General features: G+C 49.9%; 1 protein-coding gene across 1 annotated transcript in view; it reads left to right on the top strand.

Moving 5' to 3' along the window:
* KCNQ3 (potassium voltage-gated channel subfamily Q member 3) overlaps positions 1-20,217 on the top strand; it is a gene marked incomplete at its 5' end in the record, with an annotated part of 323,938 nt that overhangs the window by 271,582 nt on the left and 32,139 nt on the right. Inside the window, 6 exons of the mRNA XM_004373038.2 lie at positions 1,037-1,127; positions 3,847-3,973; positions 7,582-7,754; positions 16,702-16,857; positions 18,153-18,263; positions 19,936-20,031. Coding sequence (XP_004373095.1) covers positions 1,037-1,127; positions 3,847-3,973; positions 7,582-7,754; positions 16,702-16,857; positions 18,153-18,263; positions 19,936-20,031 — 754 coding nt within the window. The remainder of the gene's footprint in view (positions 1-1,036; positions 1,128-3,846; positions 3,974-7,581; positions 7,755-16,701; positions 16,858-18,152; positions 18,264-19,935; positions 20,032-20,217) is intronic.

Here is a 20,217-nt window from a genome sequence, read left to right as displayed (position 1 = left end):
CTATGACCTTTCAAGGACCAGCATTCAGCAATTTTCAGCGTGGAGGCTCCTCGTCTTTCCAGCATGAAGAACACATTGTAATTCCAAAACAATTCTGAAGACTCACGCTTGAAAAAGGTTGTTCTCTTTCCTAGTCATTGACTGTAAAAAGGATGATACTAATACCCAATAACGAGGCGTCTCTGAATTGGTCAATCTTGGGGATCCATTGTGTTTTCTTTACATTAAGAACATTTTCCTGTATTTGAAAATCATATCTGGACACAGAATTAACTTATTGGTACCCTTGCAGAACTATTTTCTTTCAGGGATCTGGAGCCCTCAGGGTTGGGGCCAGGTTGAAATGAGTTCGAATTCCAGTACTTCCACTAACTAACTGGTAAAGTGGACACATTACTTCACCTCTCTCGGCCTTCTTCTCTTTACCTTGGAGACAATACCTGCGTGCCTCACAGGTTAACTGTGATGACTGAATGATATGACATATAACGTAATGTCCTATGGAAGCGGGAGCTTCTTCCTCGATCACCCGTCCTGTCTTAGCCTCTGAGCTGCAGAGAAAGCCGGCACTAGAAGGTTCCTTGGTCTCTGTCTCAGTTATCTAGTGCTGCCAGAACAGAAATACCCCAAGTGGGTGGCTTTAACGAACAGAAATTTATTTTCTCACAGTTCAGGAGGCTAGAAGTCGGAATTCAGAGTGCTGGCTCTAGGGGAAGGCTTTCTCTCTCTGTTGGTTCTGGAAGAAGGTCCTTGTCCCTTCAGCTTCTGCTTCCTTGTTCCTTGGAGATCTCCAGGTGTCTTTTGACATCTATCTTCCCCCATCTCTGCTTGCTAGCTTGCTTGTTTAATCTCTTTTATATCTCAAAAGAGATTGTCTTAAGACACACCCTATACTAATCCTATCTCGTTAACATAACAGAGACAGCCTATTCCCAAAGGGGATTATAACCGCAGGCATAGAGGTTAGGATTTACAACACGTGTTTTGGGGGGACACAATTCAGTCCATAACAGTCTCTTTCTTCCTTCCCCTGCAGGTTCCTGATCGTCCTGGGGTGCTTGATTCTGGCCGTCCTGACCACGTTCAAGGAGTACGAGACCGTCTCGGGGGACTGGCTGCTGTTACTGGTGAGACTGCAGACCCTGCTGTGTTCTGGGGTGGACGCCCCTGGTTGGGTTTCCACAGCGAAGGCAGGAAGGGTGCCCTGGGGGCCAACACTGCCAGACAAGTTGTGGCTTCTGGAGTCTCCAGCCAAGTCAGGGCCTGATCAGTTCCTGAGATCATGGACATGGGGGCAGTGGTGGTTCAGTGGTAAACTTTCTGCCTTGCACGCATGAGACCACGTTTGATTCCCGGCCGATGCACCTCATGTACAGCCACCACCCCTCTGTCAGTGGAGGCTTGCATGTTGCTATGATGCTGAATAGGTCAATGAAGCTTCTAGACTAAGAGAGACTAGGAAGAAAGGCCTGGTGATCTACTTCCAAAAAATCAGCCAATGAAAATCCTATGGATCACAACGGGCTGGATCCCGTTGTGCATGGGGTTGCCATGAGTCAGCAGGAGGGGGTGGTTGACCTGAGGACAGGTGACAACAACAGCATGGACACAGATGCGGTCAGGAGCGGCATCTGTGACAAAGATTCGCTATTCCTAGATTAAAGATAAGGGAACAGGAACAAGGTTAAGGCAAAATCCCACACACATTATTCACATTATAAACTGCAGCTTCCCAGTCCTCTGTAAGTTAACACAAAGGCATGTTCCATTCTAAAATCTGCCTGTACCTTTTCTCCTTATTATCCTCCTCTCTAAATCCTGAGGATCTCTTATTTCATTCAAGGCCAAGTACAAAATCCCATTTCTGTGTAAAACCTCTAATCCTCCCCATCCGCACAGGGACCAACCACACCGCCTGTTTTCACTCTCTATTCCCCATCCCGGGGAATGGTGGAGAGAGGGCGGGTTAGAAATCTTGGGCAGGTTGCCTAATGCCCGTGACTCATAGTTTCCCATCAAGTGAGGGGCAAATGCTGACAGGGGCTGGGTCCAGCGTCCTCGCCTGGCCTGGAGGAGCCTCCCCAGGAAGGGCTTGCTCCGCCCACAGCCCAGCGACCCGCCCTCAGCCCAGCGACCCGCCCTCAGCCCAGCGACCCGCCCTCAGCCCAGCGACCCGCCCTCAGCCCAGCGGTCCGCCCTCAGCCCAGCGGTCCGCCCTCAGCCCAGCGGTCCGCCCTCAGCCCAGCGACCCGCCCACAGCCCAGCGACCCGCCCTCAGCCCAGCGACCCGCCCTCAGCCCAGCGGTCCGCCCTCAGCCCAGCGGTCCGCCCACAGCCCAGCGGTCCGCCCACAGCCCAGCGACCCGCCCACAGCCCAGCGACCCGCCCACAGCCCAGCGACCCGCCCTCAGCCCAGCGGTCCGCCCACAGCCCAGCGGTCCGCCCACAGCCCCGCGACCCGCCCATAGCCCCGCGACCCGCACTGGTCATCTGGCCCTTGAATGATCACACCCTTATTCGTTTAGGTGTCAGCATTGCCTCTTCTGGGTGATGCTGACCGCACGAAGTGAGGCCCCACCCTCTACACAGGGAAGGGGTGACAGCCCCCGAGTTAGCTCTGACTCACGGCAACCACTGTCAGAGTGGAACTGTGCTGCATAGGATTTTCAACGGCTGATTTTTCGGAAGTAGAGCACCAGGTCTTTCTTTTAAGGCGCCTCTGGGAGAACCGCCAACCTTTTGGTTAGCAGCTGAGCACGCTAACCGTTTGCACTAACCAGGGACTGCCCTCGCCCATTAGGGTTCATAAAGCAGCAGAAGCTTAGCTCGCACTGAGCACACCATCCGTGGAGCCAGTCAGCAGGTTTGTTCTGAGGGAGGGCGTTATAATCTGCACAACCCAGGACGAGACCTGAGTGGGTGAATCCTGGGAAACAACCCAGTTCCAGGAACTCGGTTTTGGGGATTGCCGTACAGTAACAACTCCCCAAGGGCCCTAGGAGGCCACCAAAGAGTCAGAGACAAAGGTCCTGATCATCAAGGGAGGTGCGGGAGGGACCCAGTGTCCTGGGAGGCAGCATAAACAACCAAAAACGTTGCCATCAAACCGTTCCAACTCATGACGACCCCACGTGTGTCAGAGTAGAACTATGCTCCACAAGGTTTTCAGTGGCTGAGATTTTTTGGCAGTGGATCACCAGGCCTTTCTCCTGAGGTGCCTCTGGGTGGATTCGAACTACCGACCTTCAGTTAGTAGCTGAGTCCTTACCCGTTCGCACCACCCAGCGAGTGCTTAAATACACGCACACTGGAGGCTGATGACTGACTGCATCGCTCCTTTGCCCGTTTGTAACTGAAAGGCCCTGAGAAGTTCTTAACCCCTCTGTGTAAAACAGGGGTAATATTACAAAGCCCTTGGGGTGGTGCCTGGCCCAGGAGGGGGCTTAGAAACCATCAGCCATGATTAGCAACACCAGGGGGCAGACACCAGGTGGGATTCATAGACTGGGTTCCATTGATAGCCCTCTTTTCAAACTAGGTGGAGTTCTTAAGGGCTTTTAGTCCATTAAAGGAACGTTTTGTTAATATATGTGTATATGATCCATTGGAACAGAAACATAGAAAACGGAGCAAATCATCACTTTGCAAGGCTTAGCAATGTTAGGGGCAGTTAGCACAGCCGAATGAAGAAGGCGGCTATCCAAAACCGTATGGGGGAGACCAGCCAGGTCTTCTCCCCCACTCCTAGCTACCTCCAGCACCAAAACAGCAACAGCAACAACGTCGGGAGCTGTGGACGATCGGGTCCCCGTTAATCAGCGTCTCTCCGTATGTTCCTCAATGCAGGAGACGTTTGCTATTTTCATCTTCGGAGCTGAGTTTGCTTTGAGGATCTGGGCTGCCGGATGTTGCTGCCGATACAAAGGCTGGCGGGGACGGCTGAAGTTCGCCCGAAAGCCCCTGTGCATGCTGGGTAAGCCTGGGTGTCTGAGTCAGTGGTGGCCTCAGTGCCTCCTACCGCCACATACACACAGCCTTTTGGTGCATTATTCCTCTGAGGAAATGTTAAATAAGCTGACATTCTTCTGGGAGATCATGCAGCATGTGGAGACAGCCCAGCCTCCCTGATCCTGCCCCATGAAGAGGACCAGTGCCCGCCTTCTGGGGCTGAATTCCTCCTCCCACGGCTAATCCTCCCGAGGATGTTTCTTAATGGGAGGTGTTTCTTTATGGGGGTGGGGGGCATTCTTGGCATTCGTCTTGCAAAGGAACCAGCACGTTGCAGGGTGTTGAGAATCCCCAGTCCCTAGGCTAGCAGCCCTCCAGTCATGTGACACCCGACATTGTTTGTGCATTTCCAGACTGGCTGGGGTGGTGCCATTGCTGGTTGAGAGTCTCTTCTATAGGACCACGTTATGCCCATTTGACAGAGGTAGAAACTGAGGCTCACAGAGCTGAGTCATTTTCCAGAGTCACACTGCCAGTAAGCAGCTGATTCTATTGTAACGGCCCGGTCTGGGTGAATCTAGCAGCTGTGCCCGCCCCCTGCTTGTGTCCTGATCCAAAAGTGGCTTCTGGCAAATGTCACTGAGGTGCCTCCATCTGGGTACAGGCATTTTGATAGCAAAAGCTCTCGCGTATCCCTACTGGTGCAGCGTGAACCCATGTGTTCCCATCTGAGCACCCTACTACAATCCGTGGATTGAGTCCAGAGCTGGGCATCTGTGAGGGGCTCTGAAGCTTTTTCTCCCTGACCCACCCCCCGCCCACCCGGAACTTCTTTTCCTCCTTCCGATGTGCATCTGGGGAGAAATCTTTAGGTGCAAGGCTGCTTATCAGATATGCTGATTTGTGGCCAGTTCGGTTTCCTTCACACCCTCCCCCCACCTTCAGCAAGCAGATCAGGCGCTTCCAGTTTTCTTAGAATGGGTCCTTGGCCAAATTATGGGGCAGCGTTTGATCTTGTCTCCTCAAATGATTACAACGACAACAGCAATCACCATCATTTATTAAGCACTGGCTTGGTACTGGGACTGTTATTTCTTTTAATCCTCATAACCACCCTGCGAAGTTGATATCACCCCCATTTTACAGGTGAGAAACTGAGGATCAGAGAATTGGATAACAAACCTCTCCTCCTGCCCCACCTCCTGCTGGGTACCCAGCCCCTCCAGACATTCAATGCTGCTGATCCAGGCCTGCGCCTCCACCCACTACCCCGTCAGACCTGACATGGTGTCAGAAGAGTGTGGTCGGTGGCCTGGCTCTGCCACTAGCTTGCTGTGAATCCCAGGCAAACCACTTAACTTCTCTAGGCCTCAGTTTTGTCATCTGTGAAATGGGGACTCAATATCTGCTTTGCATAACTCAAGTATGGGAAAATTGCATACAGATATTACAGAGTATTATTATCCAAAATAATAAGGTATCTGAGAAGCTAATTACACTAAAATCTTGATAACTGATACTGGAGTACTCCCAGGGGCACTTTAATTTTCTAAGATGGTTGATAATGAGACTTCATTTCTAATCACTGGATTTTAGAACCTTTAGAAAAGAGGTTTTGCATAGAATGGACTCTCTTAATTCCCTAAGGCGGCGGTAACACAAATACCACAACTGGTGGCTTTAAAGAACAGAGATTTGTTTTCTCACAGTTCTGAAGGCTAGAAGTCCAAATCAGGGCCCTGGCCTGATGGGTTCCTTCCTCATCAGTAGCCTGGGATGTTCTTGGCTCCTTGATTGTAGATGGTCCTCAGCAGCCTCTGTCTTCACCCTGTGCGTGTGTCTGTATCCACACCACTCTTTATAACTCAGAAGTGATAAGGTTTAGAACCCACCTTACTCAGGTATGGCCTAATTAACATAACAAAGAAAATCCTATTTCCAAACAAGATCATTTACAGGTGTAGGGGCCAGGATTTTCATATTTTGAGGAGACACAATTCATCCATAGCAAAGACCATTATTCTCTCATCAAACACTAAACATCTGATAAGGGCCAGGGAGTATGCTGGGCGCTGCAGACAGACACGAGCAAGCCAAGAGCCCTGCCCGCCAAGATAATTACAGCGCCGTATATCAAGAGCTCTCCTTCCCTCATTCCCTTCCTTCATTCTTTGCACAAGCCTTTATTGCAGGATTACTGTGTGCCAGGCTCTGCTCCAGGCTCTGGAACTCAGCAGCCCCTGCTCTCAGGCAGTTTATGCGAAACTATAAACAAGGTATATTGGGAGTTTGGGTGATGAAATTATTTTCAGTGGCAATCCAGGAAGACTTCCCAGAGGAGATGGCATTTGCCTCGCCTCTCAGAAGAAGTTTTAGGCAGCAAATTTGAGGAACATATTCAAAACTAAGAGACCAGCATGTGCAAAAGTGTGGAGGTGTGAGAGAGGCCTCTGCTCAGCAAACCGCATGTGCTTCTGCAAACCAGTGGGTGAAAGTTCAAGGGGGACGTGGTGGCGAGAGATGCATCTAGAAGGTTCCTCAGGTCACAGAGAGTTTGAGGAGCTATGACTTTGTCTAGTAGTCAAACTTTTCTCGTAACTGTGTTCCTTCAGATCCTGATGCTCTTGCAAAAAAAAAAAAAAGTCTGTGGTCAGAGTCTTTTGGGAAAGGCTGAACTTCATTGTATAGGTGAGAGCCACGGTGCATATTAACATATTAAAGGCTCTGAGAAGTCCTGCGATAGGGAATCTGTTTAATTGTGTTTTTCCCAAATTAACCAGCCCATGGTGTCCTTTTTACCTACTAACCTTCTGCAGTACAGAGAGGGGATAATTGATATGGATATTGGGTGCCACTGAAGGGAATTAAGAAGAGACCAGGTCAGCCTGTCTTCCATAGTAGTACTGTATGATGCCAGGAGCCCCAGCGGTGCCGGTTAAGAACTCGGCTGCTAACCAAAAAGTTTGGTGCTTTAAGCCCACCAGCTGCTCCTCAGGAGAAAGATGTAGCAGTCTGTTCCCGTAAAGATTACAGCCTTGGAAACCCTATGGGGCAGTTCTACTCTGCCCAATAGGGTCGTTATGAGTTGGAATTGACTTGACCATATCGGGTTTTTTAGAACTGCCCCATAGGGTTTCCTAGGCTGTAAACTTTACAGGGAGCAGACTGGGAGGTCTCTTCTCCTGAGAAGCAGCTGGTGGTTTCGAACCGCTGACTTTTCGATTAGCAAATGAGCACTTTAACTACTGCGCCACCAGCTCTCCTTCTTTTAGGGGAAGCCCACATGAAAACAATGGATGAGCTCCAGGTCTCACCTTCACGGCCTGAGCCACCCTGATCCCCTCCCACACTGACAGGGAACCACGAGTGCCATCCCGAGAGCCTGGGGCCCTGCCCACTTCCAGCCATGTGGCCTTGGCGGGCCGTCACCCTCAGAGCCTGCATTTCCCTCTCTGTCACAGAACAATAGTGCTCGCCACATGCGGTCAGTATAAAGGTTCAATGCAGTAAGGCTTAGAGTGGCCGGCTGCTAGGCACACCTTCACCTGCCAGCCGCGGACAGCGCCATGATGACGCCATTGCCTCCGCCTGACCTTTCCGTCTCCCCGCCGCCCTCTCTGTCCTCTTTCCCAGACATCTTCGTGCTGATTGCCTCTGTGCCAGTGGTTGCCGTGGGAAACCAGGGCAATGTCCTGGCCACCTCCCTGCGAAGCCTGCGCTTCCTGCAGATCCTGCGCATGCTGCGGATGGACCGGCGGGGCGGCACCTGGAAGCTCCTGGGCTCCGCCATCTGTGCTCACAGCAAAGTAAGTGCGGCGAGGAGGCTGCCGGCCGCGTGGCGGCTGCCGGCCGCGTGGCTTCCCCCCAGCCTATCCCCTTCCACGGCAGCCTCCCTTCCAATGTCCCCAGAGGGGGGTCGTTCCACCGCCGCTGGTGACAATGACAGCGTCGAAGATGAGGAGGAGGAGGAAGAGAAAGAGGAGCACATGGGTGTTCTGGACTCAGGTCCTCCTCCACCATATACAAACTACTTTGGCCAAGTCACTCAACCCTCTTTGACCCTCAGTTTTCTCGTCTGTAAAATGGGGATAGTAATATGGATGGGTCTGCATTGTGGAAAGGAAGAAACGAGCTAATGCAAGGCAGCATGAGACAGGAGGGAAAGGTTTGAGTCACACACTGCCTGGAATCCAAACTACCTGTGTGACTTTGGGGAATTTTTTTTTTTTTAACCTCTGGGTCTTCTTTTCCTCCTTTTTAAAAATACCTACCTCATAGGGCTGGTGCTCGGATTGGTGCTCAGATTAAATAAATTGGTAAATAAAAAATAATTGCTATCATTATTGCATAAAGCCTAGAATTTATGACAGGGACCAGCTCATCCCGTGAGTTGACACCACTGTTAGCCGTTACACTGATAAGGAAGCAGACACAAAAAGGAAGTCACCTGTCCAACTGGGACCCGAACCCAGGCAACCCAGTTCCAGAGCCCATGCCCAGTGATCTCTGTCGAAGGGAGATGGGGAGCTAGGAGCCGGGGGGTTCAGTCCTGTTGCCTCCCAGAGTCCCAAGGGGCTGAGTGGGCGTGGCAACCCAGGCAACCAGACCCATTTTAGCTAAATTCATGGTACTCTCTGTGTTTCTTCCTGTTGTTAACCCCAAGCCTTTGGGACAACTCTGCTTTAACTTCACTGCCTTAGCTGGACCCTGGAGGGTTGGAGGAAAATCCTGCCTCTCAGCTCAAACAGACAGCACCGCTCAGAGTCCAGTGCAGGAGAAGTCAGAGAGAGGGGACCCCCACCCTGCCCGGGGGTGTTCCTCACAGCCATAAAGTCAGGGCTATGGGTGGCTGCCTCCTCACCAAGAGAGGATCTTCCAGTGCCAACCTTGGTGGTTGCAGTGGAAGGTACAGGTGTCCCGCCAAGATCCCCTTTATTGAGAAGGGGCACTACCCCTCAGCTGCTGTGGGCTTGGCTGCTAAGACTCCCAGCTGCTCCCTTCCCTGGAGAATTGCCCTGGGCACAATGAGAGATGCCTTGACTGGGAGATTATGTTGCCCCACCTCCTCCCCCCACACCAGGGAAGCCTGTGGCCAATGGCCGACAGGATGCCTCCATCCATGTGGGGACCAGTTCTGTGGTACAATGCCCACTCCAGAGCGCCACCAGGATCAGGCTGCAGAAGACGCCAGCTAAGAGCACCTCGTTGCTTTGCTCTGTCTGGCTTCCGTCACTCTCTCTCTCCTGAGATCACACCTCAAAAATCATATGCAAATAAATTACAGGCACCTAAACCCTTGCCTATAGAAGCCCTGGTGGTGCAGAGGTTAAGTGTTAGGCCGCTAACAAAAAGTTTGGCGATTTGAGCCCACCAGCTGCTCCTCAGGAGAAAGATGTGGCAGTCTGCTCCCGTAAAGATTTACAGCCTTGGAAATGCTATGGGGCAGTGCTACTCTGTTCTACAAGGTTGCTATGAGTGGAAATCAACGTTGGCAATGGATCTTTTTTTGGTTTTGGAAACCTTTGCCTCAGGCTCTGCTTCTAGGGAACTGGACCTAAGGCAGTGAGCTTGGGGACAATTCAACATTTGGGGACTTAGAGTTTTTCTTAAAAGTGTTACCCTTACCTATGCGACTGCCACCTGGACAACCCCAAAGCACCCACCGCTACTGCGGGGTTCTCACATCTGGGGATCCACACCGGATGTGTTAGGGGTGGTTTCCTGTGAGATTATATCTCCTAGTGGAGCGAAGAAGCGCTCAGGAGCCAGGCAGTAAGTGGTTCAAAATTCAGCCCTATCACCTTCCAGCCGAAAGACGGTAAGAAGATTGGTGTATTTTCACAGCTTCCTCAGTGGTAAAATGTGAATCCTCCTGGCTGCTCACAAGAGAAAAAGTGCATTTAAGTGCCTGGTAAACAGTAGGTGCTCATGAACACTGGGGTTTATTATATTGCAAATATGCTCTTCACAAACCACCCAAATAAATATATAAAATGAAATAATAGTTTAAACCACCTGGGAGTCTCTCGAAGCCCCGGTGGTGCAGTGGTTAAAGCACTTGGCTACTAACCAAAAGGTTGGCAGTTTGAAACCACCAGCAGCTCCGCGGAGGAAAGATGTGGCGGCCTGCTTCCGTTAAGATCTACTGCCTTGGAAACCCTATGAGACAGTCCCACCCCATCCTTCCTAGAGTGCCACAATGAGTCGGAATCGACCTAACAGCAGTGGGTCTTTGGTTTGGGGAGTCTCTCACCTTCTAATCCAATTTCTTGCCGTAAACATTTTATTCCTGCTTGTGATGTTGGAGATTTCTTTCCAGAGCTCTCTCCTGCTGTTGACCTTCTGTTCCTCCTTCACCAGAGGACCTGTTAACAACACCTTCCCGAGCTCAGCCATTGCCTTGGACCCATGCAACAGAGCTGATTCACAGCTTCTATGGAAATTGAGGCTAAAAATGGCTGGTTTGGGTCGTCCTCATCCCGTGTTCCCTCGGTTTAGAATAGATTCCCAGATCCCCGGTGTCTGCTGAGTATTACCGTGTAATTACCAGCGACAGTTGGATGTTCGCGATGGAATCCCTGAGAATAGATGGTTTCATGCCGCAAACTGACCCCACAGCTGAGGCCAGCGGGCAGAACTCTGAGACAAAACCACGTGTCTATGGGGAGTCTGGGTTGAACCGGGATTGAAGGCAGGGAGAGGGAGAGAGAGAGTGCTTACCAACTCTACACCCCACCTCCCCGAAGGGCCCACCACTTAGCACCTCTCTCCTCATCACCCCTCCTAAGCCGCACAGCCAGCTGCCCTGGCCGCCACTTCAGGGGGAGGCGTGTTAGGAGTTAAGCCCTGGAGCACTAGCCCGGGTTGAAGTCGAGCTTTCCCACTTACTTACTGAGAGCTGAGACAAGTTACTTCTCTGAGCCTCTGTTTCCTCAAGCTTAACAGGGTCTGCTTGACATGATTGTTGTGATGATTACTTTGGATGCTATGGAAAGTATCCAGCTCCATGCCTGGTCCATATAAAGTGCGCCATGAGTGTTACCAGGACCAACTGCTGTCGAGTCAGCTCCGACTCATGGCGACCCCATATGTGTCAGAGCAGAACTGTGCTCCGGAGGGTTTTATTGGCAGTAGATAGCCAGGCCTTTCTTCTGTGCTGCTGCTGCTGCTGAGGGGACTTGAACCTGCAACCTTCCAGTTAACAACAGAGCGCTTTAACAGTTTGAGCCATCCAGGGACTCCCTGTGAATATTAGCTATTATTATTTAATCAGCTGATTCTGTTTCTCAACCTCAACTTTGCCTGGGGTGTTTAGTAAACAAGCGGATTTGTGGAGTACATCCCAAATCCCTCCAAACTCACTGCCATTGAGTTGATTGTGACTCACAGCGACCCTGTAGGCCAGAGTAGAACTGCTCCACAGGGTTTCCAAGGCTATAATCTTTACGGAAGCAGACTGCCACATCTTTCTTCCGTGGAGCAGCTGGTGAGTTCAAACCATTGACCTTTTGATTAGCAACCCAACACTTTAACCACTGTGCAACCAAGGCTCCTTGGAGTCCCTCCCAGAAGTATTGAATTTGATTTTTTTTTTTCCCACATGACATTATAGCCCACCCACCGGATTTCCCACAATGCATGGTGCCGGCCATCTGGTAGACCTTTCAAAGGGTCAGGACGCTGTGCCGGCACACTGCCTAAGGCAGGGCTGAGCTGCAGAATCCAGTGGGAGGTGCCTGTGCGCGTCATAAATCCAGGAACATATGCATAAGAGAGAAAGAAACGGAGGGTTCTCTGGGGAAAGTGATGGGATACAGCAGAGCAGGAGCTTTGGAGGCTGGGCTTGGAGGGTGGGCTGTGTGCTGGGAAACTGTAGAACACCACTTCTCAAACTCCAGTGTGAACAGGAATCACCTGTGCATCCTGCTGAAGTGCAGATTCTGACTCATTAAGTCTGGGGTGTGCTCTGAGATTCTGCATTCCTCCCAAGCTCCGAGGTGATGCTGCTGCTGCTGCTGTGGAGCACAACGGAGTAGCAAGCCTACTGCTGTTGTCTCCCCAACTCATGAGGACCCCACAAACAACAAAAATGCTGCCCAGTCCTGCACCATCCCCCTGATGGGTTGGGGATCAGACTACTGTGGGTTTTCATTGGCTGTTTTTGGAAGTCGATCACCAGGCCTTTCTTCCTAGTCTGTCTCAGTCTAGAAGCTCTGTTGAAATCTGTTTAGCATCGGAGCAACACACAAGCCTCCACTGACAGATGGGTAGTGTCTGCACATGAGCTGCGTTGGCTGGCAATCGAACCTAGGTCTCCTGCAGATTGTTGTTGTGAGGTGCCGTCAGGTTGGTTCCAACTCATAGCAACGCTATGTACAGCAGAATGAAACACTGCATAGTCCTGCACCATCCTCACAATCATTTTTATGCTTGAGCCCATTGTTGTAGCCACTGTGTCAGTCCATCTTGTTGAGGGTCTTCCTCTTTTTGGCTGACTCTCTACTTTACCAAGCATGATGTCCTTTTCCAGGGACTGGTCCTTCCTGATAACGTCTCCAAAATATGTGAGATGAAGTCTTGCCATCCTTTCTTCTAATGAGCATTCTGGCTGTACTTCTTCCAAGACAGATTTGTTCGTTCTTCTGGCAATCCATGATATATTCAATATTCTTTGCCAACACCATAATTCAAAGGTATCGATTCTTCTTCGGTCTTCCTCATTCATTGTCCAGCTTTTCACACGCATATGAGGTGATTGAAAACACCAAGGCTTGGGTCAGGTGCACCTTAGTCCTTAAAGTGACATCTTTGCTTTTTAACACTTTAAAGACGTCTTTTGTAGCAGATTTGTCCAATGCAATGTGTTGTTTGATTTCTTACTGCTGCTTCCATGGTCATTGATTGTGGATCCAAGTAAAATGAAATCATTGACAACTTCAATCTTTTCTCCATTTATCATGATGTTGCTTATTGGTCCAGTTGTGAGGACTTTTGTTTTCTTTATGTTGAGGTGTAATCCATACTGAAGGCAGTGGTCTTTGATCTTCATCGGAAAGTGTTTCCAGTCCTCTTAGCTTTCAGCAAGCCAAGATTGTGTCATCTGCATATCACAGGTTGTTAATGAGTCTTCCTCCAATCCTGATGCCGGGTTCTTCTTTATATAGTCCAGCTTCTCATATTATTTGCTCAGCATACAGATTGAATAAGTATGGTGAAAGGAAACAACGCTGATGCACATCTTTCTTGACTTTAAACCACGCGGTATCCCTTTGTTCTGTTCCAACGACTGCCTCTTGGTCTATGTACAGGTTCTTCATGAGCACAATTAAGTGTTCTGGAATTCCATTCTTTGTAATATTATCCATAATTTGCTATGATCTACGCAGTCAAATGCCTTTGCATAGTCAATAAAACACAGGTAGACATCTTTCAGCCAGGATCCATCTAACATCAGCAATGATATCCCTGGTTCCACGTCCTCTTCTGAATCTGGCTTGAATTTCTGGCAGTTCCTTTTCGATGTACTGCTGCAACCACTTTTGAATTATCTTTAGCAAAATTTTACTCGCGTGTGATATTAATGATATTGTTCAATAACTTCAGCGTTCTGTTGGATTACCTTTCTTTGGAATGGATACAGTCGGCTGGCCAGGTAGCTGTCTTCCAAATTTCTTGGCACAGACAAGTGAGCACCTCCAGTGCTGCATCCGTTTGTTGAAACATCTCAGTTGGAATTCTGTCAATTCCTAGAGCCTTGTTTTCACCAATGCCATCAGTGCAGCTTGGACTTCTTCCTTCAGTACCATCGGTTCCTAATCGTATGCTACCTCCTGAAATGGTTGAATGTTGACCAGTTCTTTTTGGTAGAGTGACTGTGCGTATTCCTTCCATCTTCTTTTGATGCTTCCTGCTTTGTTCAATATTTTCCCCGTAGAGTCCTTCAATATTGCAACTCAAGGCTTGAATTTTTTCTTCATGTCTTTCAGCTTCAGAAATGCTGAACGTGTTCTTCCCTTGGTTTTCTGTCTCCAGGTCCTTGCACATGTCATTAGAATACTTTACTTTGTCTTCTTGAGTTGCCCAACCTGAGTGCAGGGGAGGCTCAGGCATGTGGGGGAGCCCGTGGATATCGAGGGTCAGCAGCAGGTTCTGCCACAAATCCATCGCAAAAACTGTAAAGTCAGAGTTACCATGAACAGCCTTCTAAATTCCTGCAAAGCACAGAGTGGGTACACATTTGTAGTCCACGTTGGCAACTATCCTATCCTCTCTTAATAATCTAACAGAAGTCCCTGGACGGCACAAGTGGTTTGCAATTTGCTGCTAACCTAAAGGTTGACAGTCCGAACCCACTCAGGTGAACTGCTTCCGTACAGATTGGTGTGGCTGGGTGGCATTGAGTCGATCTCGACTCATAGCAACCCCGTGTGACAGAGTAGAACTGACCCCATAGAGTTTTCTAGGCTCTAATCTTTACTGGAGCAGATCACCTGTGGAGTCACTTGGTAGGTTTTAGCCGCTAACATTTCGGTTTGCAGCCAAGTGCTTAACCATTGCACCACCAGGGCCAGGAAAACCCTCTGGAGCACTTCTACTCGATAACAACACATGGGGTCGCCATGAGTTGGAATTGACCCGATGGCAATGGGAGATATGTGTGGATAATCCAACACAGCCAGTTGTTCTGTGCACGCGTGAACAGATGGTTATTTCTTTGGTTAAGTACCAGTTGAACTGCTCCCTGTATTTGGGTGCCAGAGCGTATGAAGATGTGCCTTTAAACATTAGAATTGCACTCAACAAGGCAAGAGGCCCCTGCGCTGACAGTCACACAGGCGATGCCCAGTTCATCCTTTGCATTTCAACTCCCACCAGCAGGGCAGACCTCGCCAAGGGGCTAGCAGGCTGGATTGCTTGTGCTGCCGAAACTGAACCTCTCTCTTCTGCAGAGCAGACTCACGAGTGCAGTGTACCTGTGAGGCTGTGTCAAAAGCCAGGCCTATGAGGGAATGAGCTCTGAGGAGAAAAGCTTTAGAGACGTCTGTTTAGGAAAGAGAGTCCCTGGATGGTTTGGACAGTTAACATGCTCTCTGGTAGCCAAAAGCATGGAGGTTCCAGTCTACCCGGAGGCATGCACCTCGGAAGAAAGGCCTGGTGATCTACTTGCAAAGAGTCAGCCATGGAAAACCCTATGGAGCACAGTTCTACTCTGACACACGTGGGGTCACCAGGAGTCGGAGCTGACTCGATGGCAACTGGTTTTTTGTTTGGAAAATAGTGACGGTGTAAAGGAAATGGAGATGAACTCTAGCTCTAGGTGGGGAAGCAGACGTCAGGGAAGATTTCATAATGGAGGTGACACGCGCCTGAGGATGACTCGATGCTCTTTGGTTGGTTCCATCAGGGAAAGGCAGTCCAGGCAGCAGGACCAAAGTGAGCAAAGACATTGAGGAAGGCAGGGAGAAGCCACTGACCCAGGGGGCCAGCTGACCGCCACCGTCAGAGATATGAAGTATAGCAGCTTTGCTCTCTGGGAGGGCTTAGCCAGCATGAATCAGCTCAATCTTCAATACCCTTGATGTTCTTCCCACCCTGCCTACGTCAGAATCATCACAGAGTTCCTCCTTCTGCAAAACCTTGACGTAGGGATCAAAAGAGAGAAATAAAGTTGAGACCTTCGGAATCATCCCCATCAGGGTTTTGAAACATCAGTGAGTTGCTGGTCTTTGCCATATCTCTATACCATCCTTAGAATCATTTAACATTTTCTTCAAGTCAGCTCACTCCCGTTTACTTAGTCAAATGTCCTTGCCTGTCATGTGATGATATCCATGAAATCACAGCTTTAATGTGTTAGCTATATTTATTTTTAATATGCTTTAAATTAATATGACACTGTTTAAAATGAAAACTGTTTATCTGCCTCCACCCAGTGGTAGACATGACACATTTTTAGGAACTCTGTAGGCCTGGCCCTTCATTTTAAAACTGAGGAAACTAAGGCTGGGGGTGGTGAGTTTGCTCAGGGTCACACAGGAAGTTGGTGGCAGGGCTGGGTCCCTGTCCATAGTGCTGTCCATTCTGCCACACTATCTCTCCCTTGCTTTAACCTCCTTGCTCTGCTCCATTCTACATAGAATCTAGTCCTGGTGGTGCAGCGGTTAAGCACTCGGCTGCTAACCGAAAGGTTGGCAGTTTGCACCCACCAGTCCCTCCTCGGGAGGCAGATGTGGCAGTATGCTTCCAACAAGATTACAGCCTTGGAAACCCTATGGGGTAGTTCTACCCTGTCCTATAGGGTTGCTATGAGTTGGAGTCGACTCCACGGCAATGGGGCTACTTGAGTCCCGAGCCTTGTCCGAGGGTCAGTGGCCAGTTCCTCCCCTGGAAGCCTCCTGAGCTGTGATCTCAAGGCCACCTTAAGGCAGAAACTTTCCTCTCCTTCTAGAGCCCCACACTGGTGGTGTCAGCTACCATGTAGTAAGAATTAGCAATGGGTATAATGACAGTGTTACTGATCCCATTTTAGAGTGATGGGAGATGAAGCTTAGAGAGGCTGAGTAACTTGTTCAGAGTCACAGAGCTGGGAGGGGAGAAACCTGGGCTCCACTCAAGTGTGTCCACATTCTCCTGGCCCCCATGACCACCCACTGACCACTACCTCCCTCGTCTAGTCAAATGTGTCCGCATCCCACTGGCCTCTGTGACTGCCCACTGACCACCACCTCCCTCGTCCACCCCTTCCTTTTCCAGGAGCTCATCACCGCCTGGTACATTGGGTTCCTCACGCTCATCCTTTCTTCATTTCTTGTCTACCTGGTGGAGAAAGACGTGCCTGAGGTGGATGCACAGGGAGAAGAGATGAAAGAGGAGTTTGAGACCTATGCAGATGCCCTTTGGTGGGGCCTGGTGAGTTGCCACCTTGGAGGTCGACCTTGTGGATCGCCTGTTGGGGCAGAGAGAGGCAGAGGGAGTGGAATGGGCACACTCACTTGGGCAGCTGCCTTCTGCTCAGCTGCCCAGAATCACAGTGGGAGCTCTGCCCCTCGATCTCTGAGCCTGCTGCCAGAGACTCCCCCCCAGTGGGGCATGCCCCTGGAATGGGCTTTGCCATAGCGTTTACAAGAAGACGGGGCTCGAACAGTCCAGTTCCATGGTCCCTTGGAGACTTTGCCTCATTAGATGCAGGCTGTTACCACAGGCTGAGCCATGCATCAATGCGCTCAAACATGCCAACGATCATGCAGATGGTGCAGGACCAGGCAATGTTTTGTTCCGTTATACATAAGGTCACCATGTACTCGACACCTACTCGACAGAAACTAACAACACCAAAGACGTGCATGTGCAAACTGACACAGTGGCAGATACACACATGTGCACACACACCTGCAGACATGCCTAGACTAGACCTGCACGCTCAATTGTACACACAGCCCTCGACCCACAGGAACGCATGGAACCAAAGCTATAGCATTGTTTGAGGTCTTGCTTAAGTGTGCCAGGGCACTGCTCTCAGCACTTTATGTTATTAACTTATTTTAGACTCGAACAACTCCCATCATTAGCTCCTTTTTACAAATGGAGAAACTGAGGCATGAAGAGGTGAAGTAACTAATTCCAGGTCTCTCAGCTAATAAGCAGTAGAGTGGGATTTGAACTCGGGCAGTCAGGCTCCAGAGGCCGCAGTCTTATCCACTCTGATATCCTGCCTTTCACATGCAGATACACACTCCTAAGTACGTGTGTACTGATAACATACACATGTAAACACACACAGGACTATACAACACAAAAGAACGTACACATGTGCAAGCATTAGACTGATATGTGCATACACACACATAGACACAATACGTACAAATGTGCTCGCAAACACACATGCCTTTGGAAGCACGGCCAGACATCAAATCACACGTATACAAATAAACGTACAGATAATGCGCATGCGCGTACACGTTTGCAATTATTGAAAGATTTGTTGACTGACTACAGGTAGGAAGTCCTGGATTTATAAACAGTTTGTGGTTCCAAGATTCCCATATAAATGCCTCGGTACTTGTTGCATTTTCTCCCGTGGGAACCCTGTTGTAAATGGGAGCTGCACCCAAGTCAGGACAGAGGGCTGTAGACTGAGCTCAGCTGACATGCCCCTGACTTCCCTTTCCCTGGAGAGCGCCATGTCTGAACTCTTCTCTCTTCAGATCACACTGGCCACCATTGGCTACGGAGACAAGACGCCCAAAACGTGGGAGGGCCGTCTGATTGCAGCCACCTTTTCCTTAATTGGAGTTTCCTTTTTCGCCCTTCCAGCGGTGAGTACCTTTAATGTTCTCCCTTGAGTGACATGGAACAGCCCTCTCTGTCTGGCCCCAGCTCAACTTTCTGGCCTCATCTCCCACCCCTTGTCCATCCTTTCACACCCTGCGTTCCAGGCAATCAATCAATAGGCATTCTGAATAGCCAGGTACCTGTGCTGTTCCCCTTGCCAGGAACGAGCCTTCCTCCAGCTCTGCCTGGCCAACGTCTTCTCCTCTTCCCAGACCCGGTTTCGATGTTACCTTCCTTAGGCAAGATAGTCCCTCCCTCTCTGGGCAAGTAAGGAGCCCTGGTGGTGCAATGGTTAAGCGCTTGACAGCTAACCAAAAGTCTGGCAGCTGGAACTCACCTAGCCGCTCCATGGGAGACAAGACCTGACGATCTGTTCTCTTAAAGATTACACTAGGAAACCCTGTGGGACAGTTCTACTCTATCATGTAGTGTCAGTATGAGTCAGAATCGACTCAATAGCTCACAACAACCACCACCTCTGGGCATAGAACCATAAAGACATTTCTGGCCCATTGCTAGGGTTGCACGCTTTCATGTCTGCCCAGGAGATGGTGAGCTCCCTGTGTTCCCAGTGCCTTGCACGTAGTAGGTCCTTCATGTGTGTGAGCTCCCTTCCTTGCCTTGTCGTTTACTAGTTTGTGTACAAAAATGCATTTCCCTAAACAGCAAGGTGTCTCGGCTCAATAGAGTAACTTCTCCAAAGCCCAGTTCCCAGAAATGTTTAATAACCGATACTGTTCGTTGAACTCACTCTACACTGGTATCAGGCCAAGTACTTTACAAACGTTATTGCATGTCGTCTTCACAACAACATGATGAGTTCAGTGCTGTATTTATCTCCGTTTTCCAGATGAGAAAACCAGAGGCTTAAGTAGGTTACTAAATTTTCCACAGTCACGTGGCTATTGGGTTGTGGAATCAGGAATTCATCCCAAGTTCGGCTGGTACTAAAATCTGCTCTTGATCACCAAGCAAGAAGAGAACCTTCTTGAATAACAATCCCTCTGCCTCCCCTCCACCTCCCGTCCTTCTGCTGGGGATGTTCTCTCTCCATGGGTGTCCCTGCACTCTCTGTTTCCTTATAAGCTATTTGGCCTTGGGTATCTGACTTTTCTGAACCTCTGTTTCCTCATCTGTAAAGCAGGTGAGAGGTGGTGGAAGTGTTACATGCTCTCTGAGTTCTTTCAGCCTGAAAAGTGTGTGCCTCTAACTCTAATCCCTATGCAAGTGTGACCTGGATGTCAAAACAGATCACAACTTTGCAAAATTCCAGCTAGAACAAAACTCAAGTGACAGTCATGCAGCCAGAATATTTTAAAAATTCAATTAACATTTCCTGGGCGTCTACTCTGTGCCATACACCTTGCTAGGCAATTTCCATATGTTATCTCGCTTTTTTCATAATAATAATATTACGAGATAGTTACTGGGATCCCACTTCCCAGTGGAGGAACAGGATGCTGCAAGGATAAGAGACTTGCCCAGGGCCACCTGGCCAGTGGCAGAGTCAGAATTGGAACCCAGGGCTTCCTGACTTCAAGCTTGTTCCATTTCACCAGCTCCCTTCTCCCTCGAGGAGAAGGAAGGGAGGAGCCTCCCCACTTCTTCCCATCATGCAGTGTAGGCACTGCTGACCTCTCCGGCTTCTCCCACCAGGGCATCCTGGGGTCCGGCCTGGCACTGAAGGTTCAGGAGCAGCACCGCCAGAAGCACTTTGAGAAAAGGAGGAAGCCGGCTGCCGAGCTTATTCAGGTCTGTCTGTCCTGGCTCGCCACCAGGGATGAACTGGATGCAACCCAGGGTCCCTGTGTGTGGTCTGCATGTGGCTGGGTAGGAGCGGGCTTGCCTGTTCAAGATCCCAGGTGTGTCTCCGTGTGCCTGGGCAGGAGCGGGCGTGCCCGTTCAAGATTCTTAGTGTGTCTGAGTGTGCCTGGACAG

Source organism: Trichechus manatus, unplaced genomic scaffold (assembly GCF_000243295.1).
Source record: "Trichechus manatus latirostris isolate Lorelei unplaced genomic scaffold, TriManLat1.0 scaffold00022, whole genome shotgun sequence".
NCBI lineage: Eukaryota > Metazoa > Chordata > Mammalia > Sirenia > Trichechidae > Trichechus > Trichechus manatus.
The sequence above is the reverse complement of the archived record's forward strand: the minus strand, read 5'-3'. Positions and strand labels throughout refer to the sequence as shown.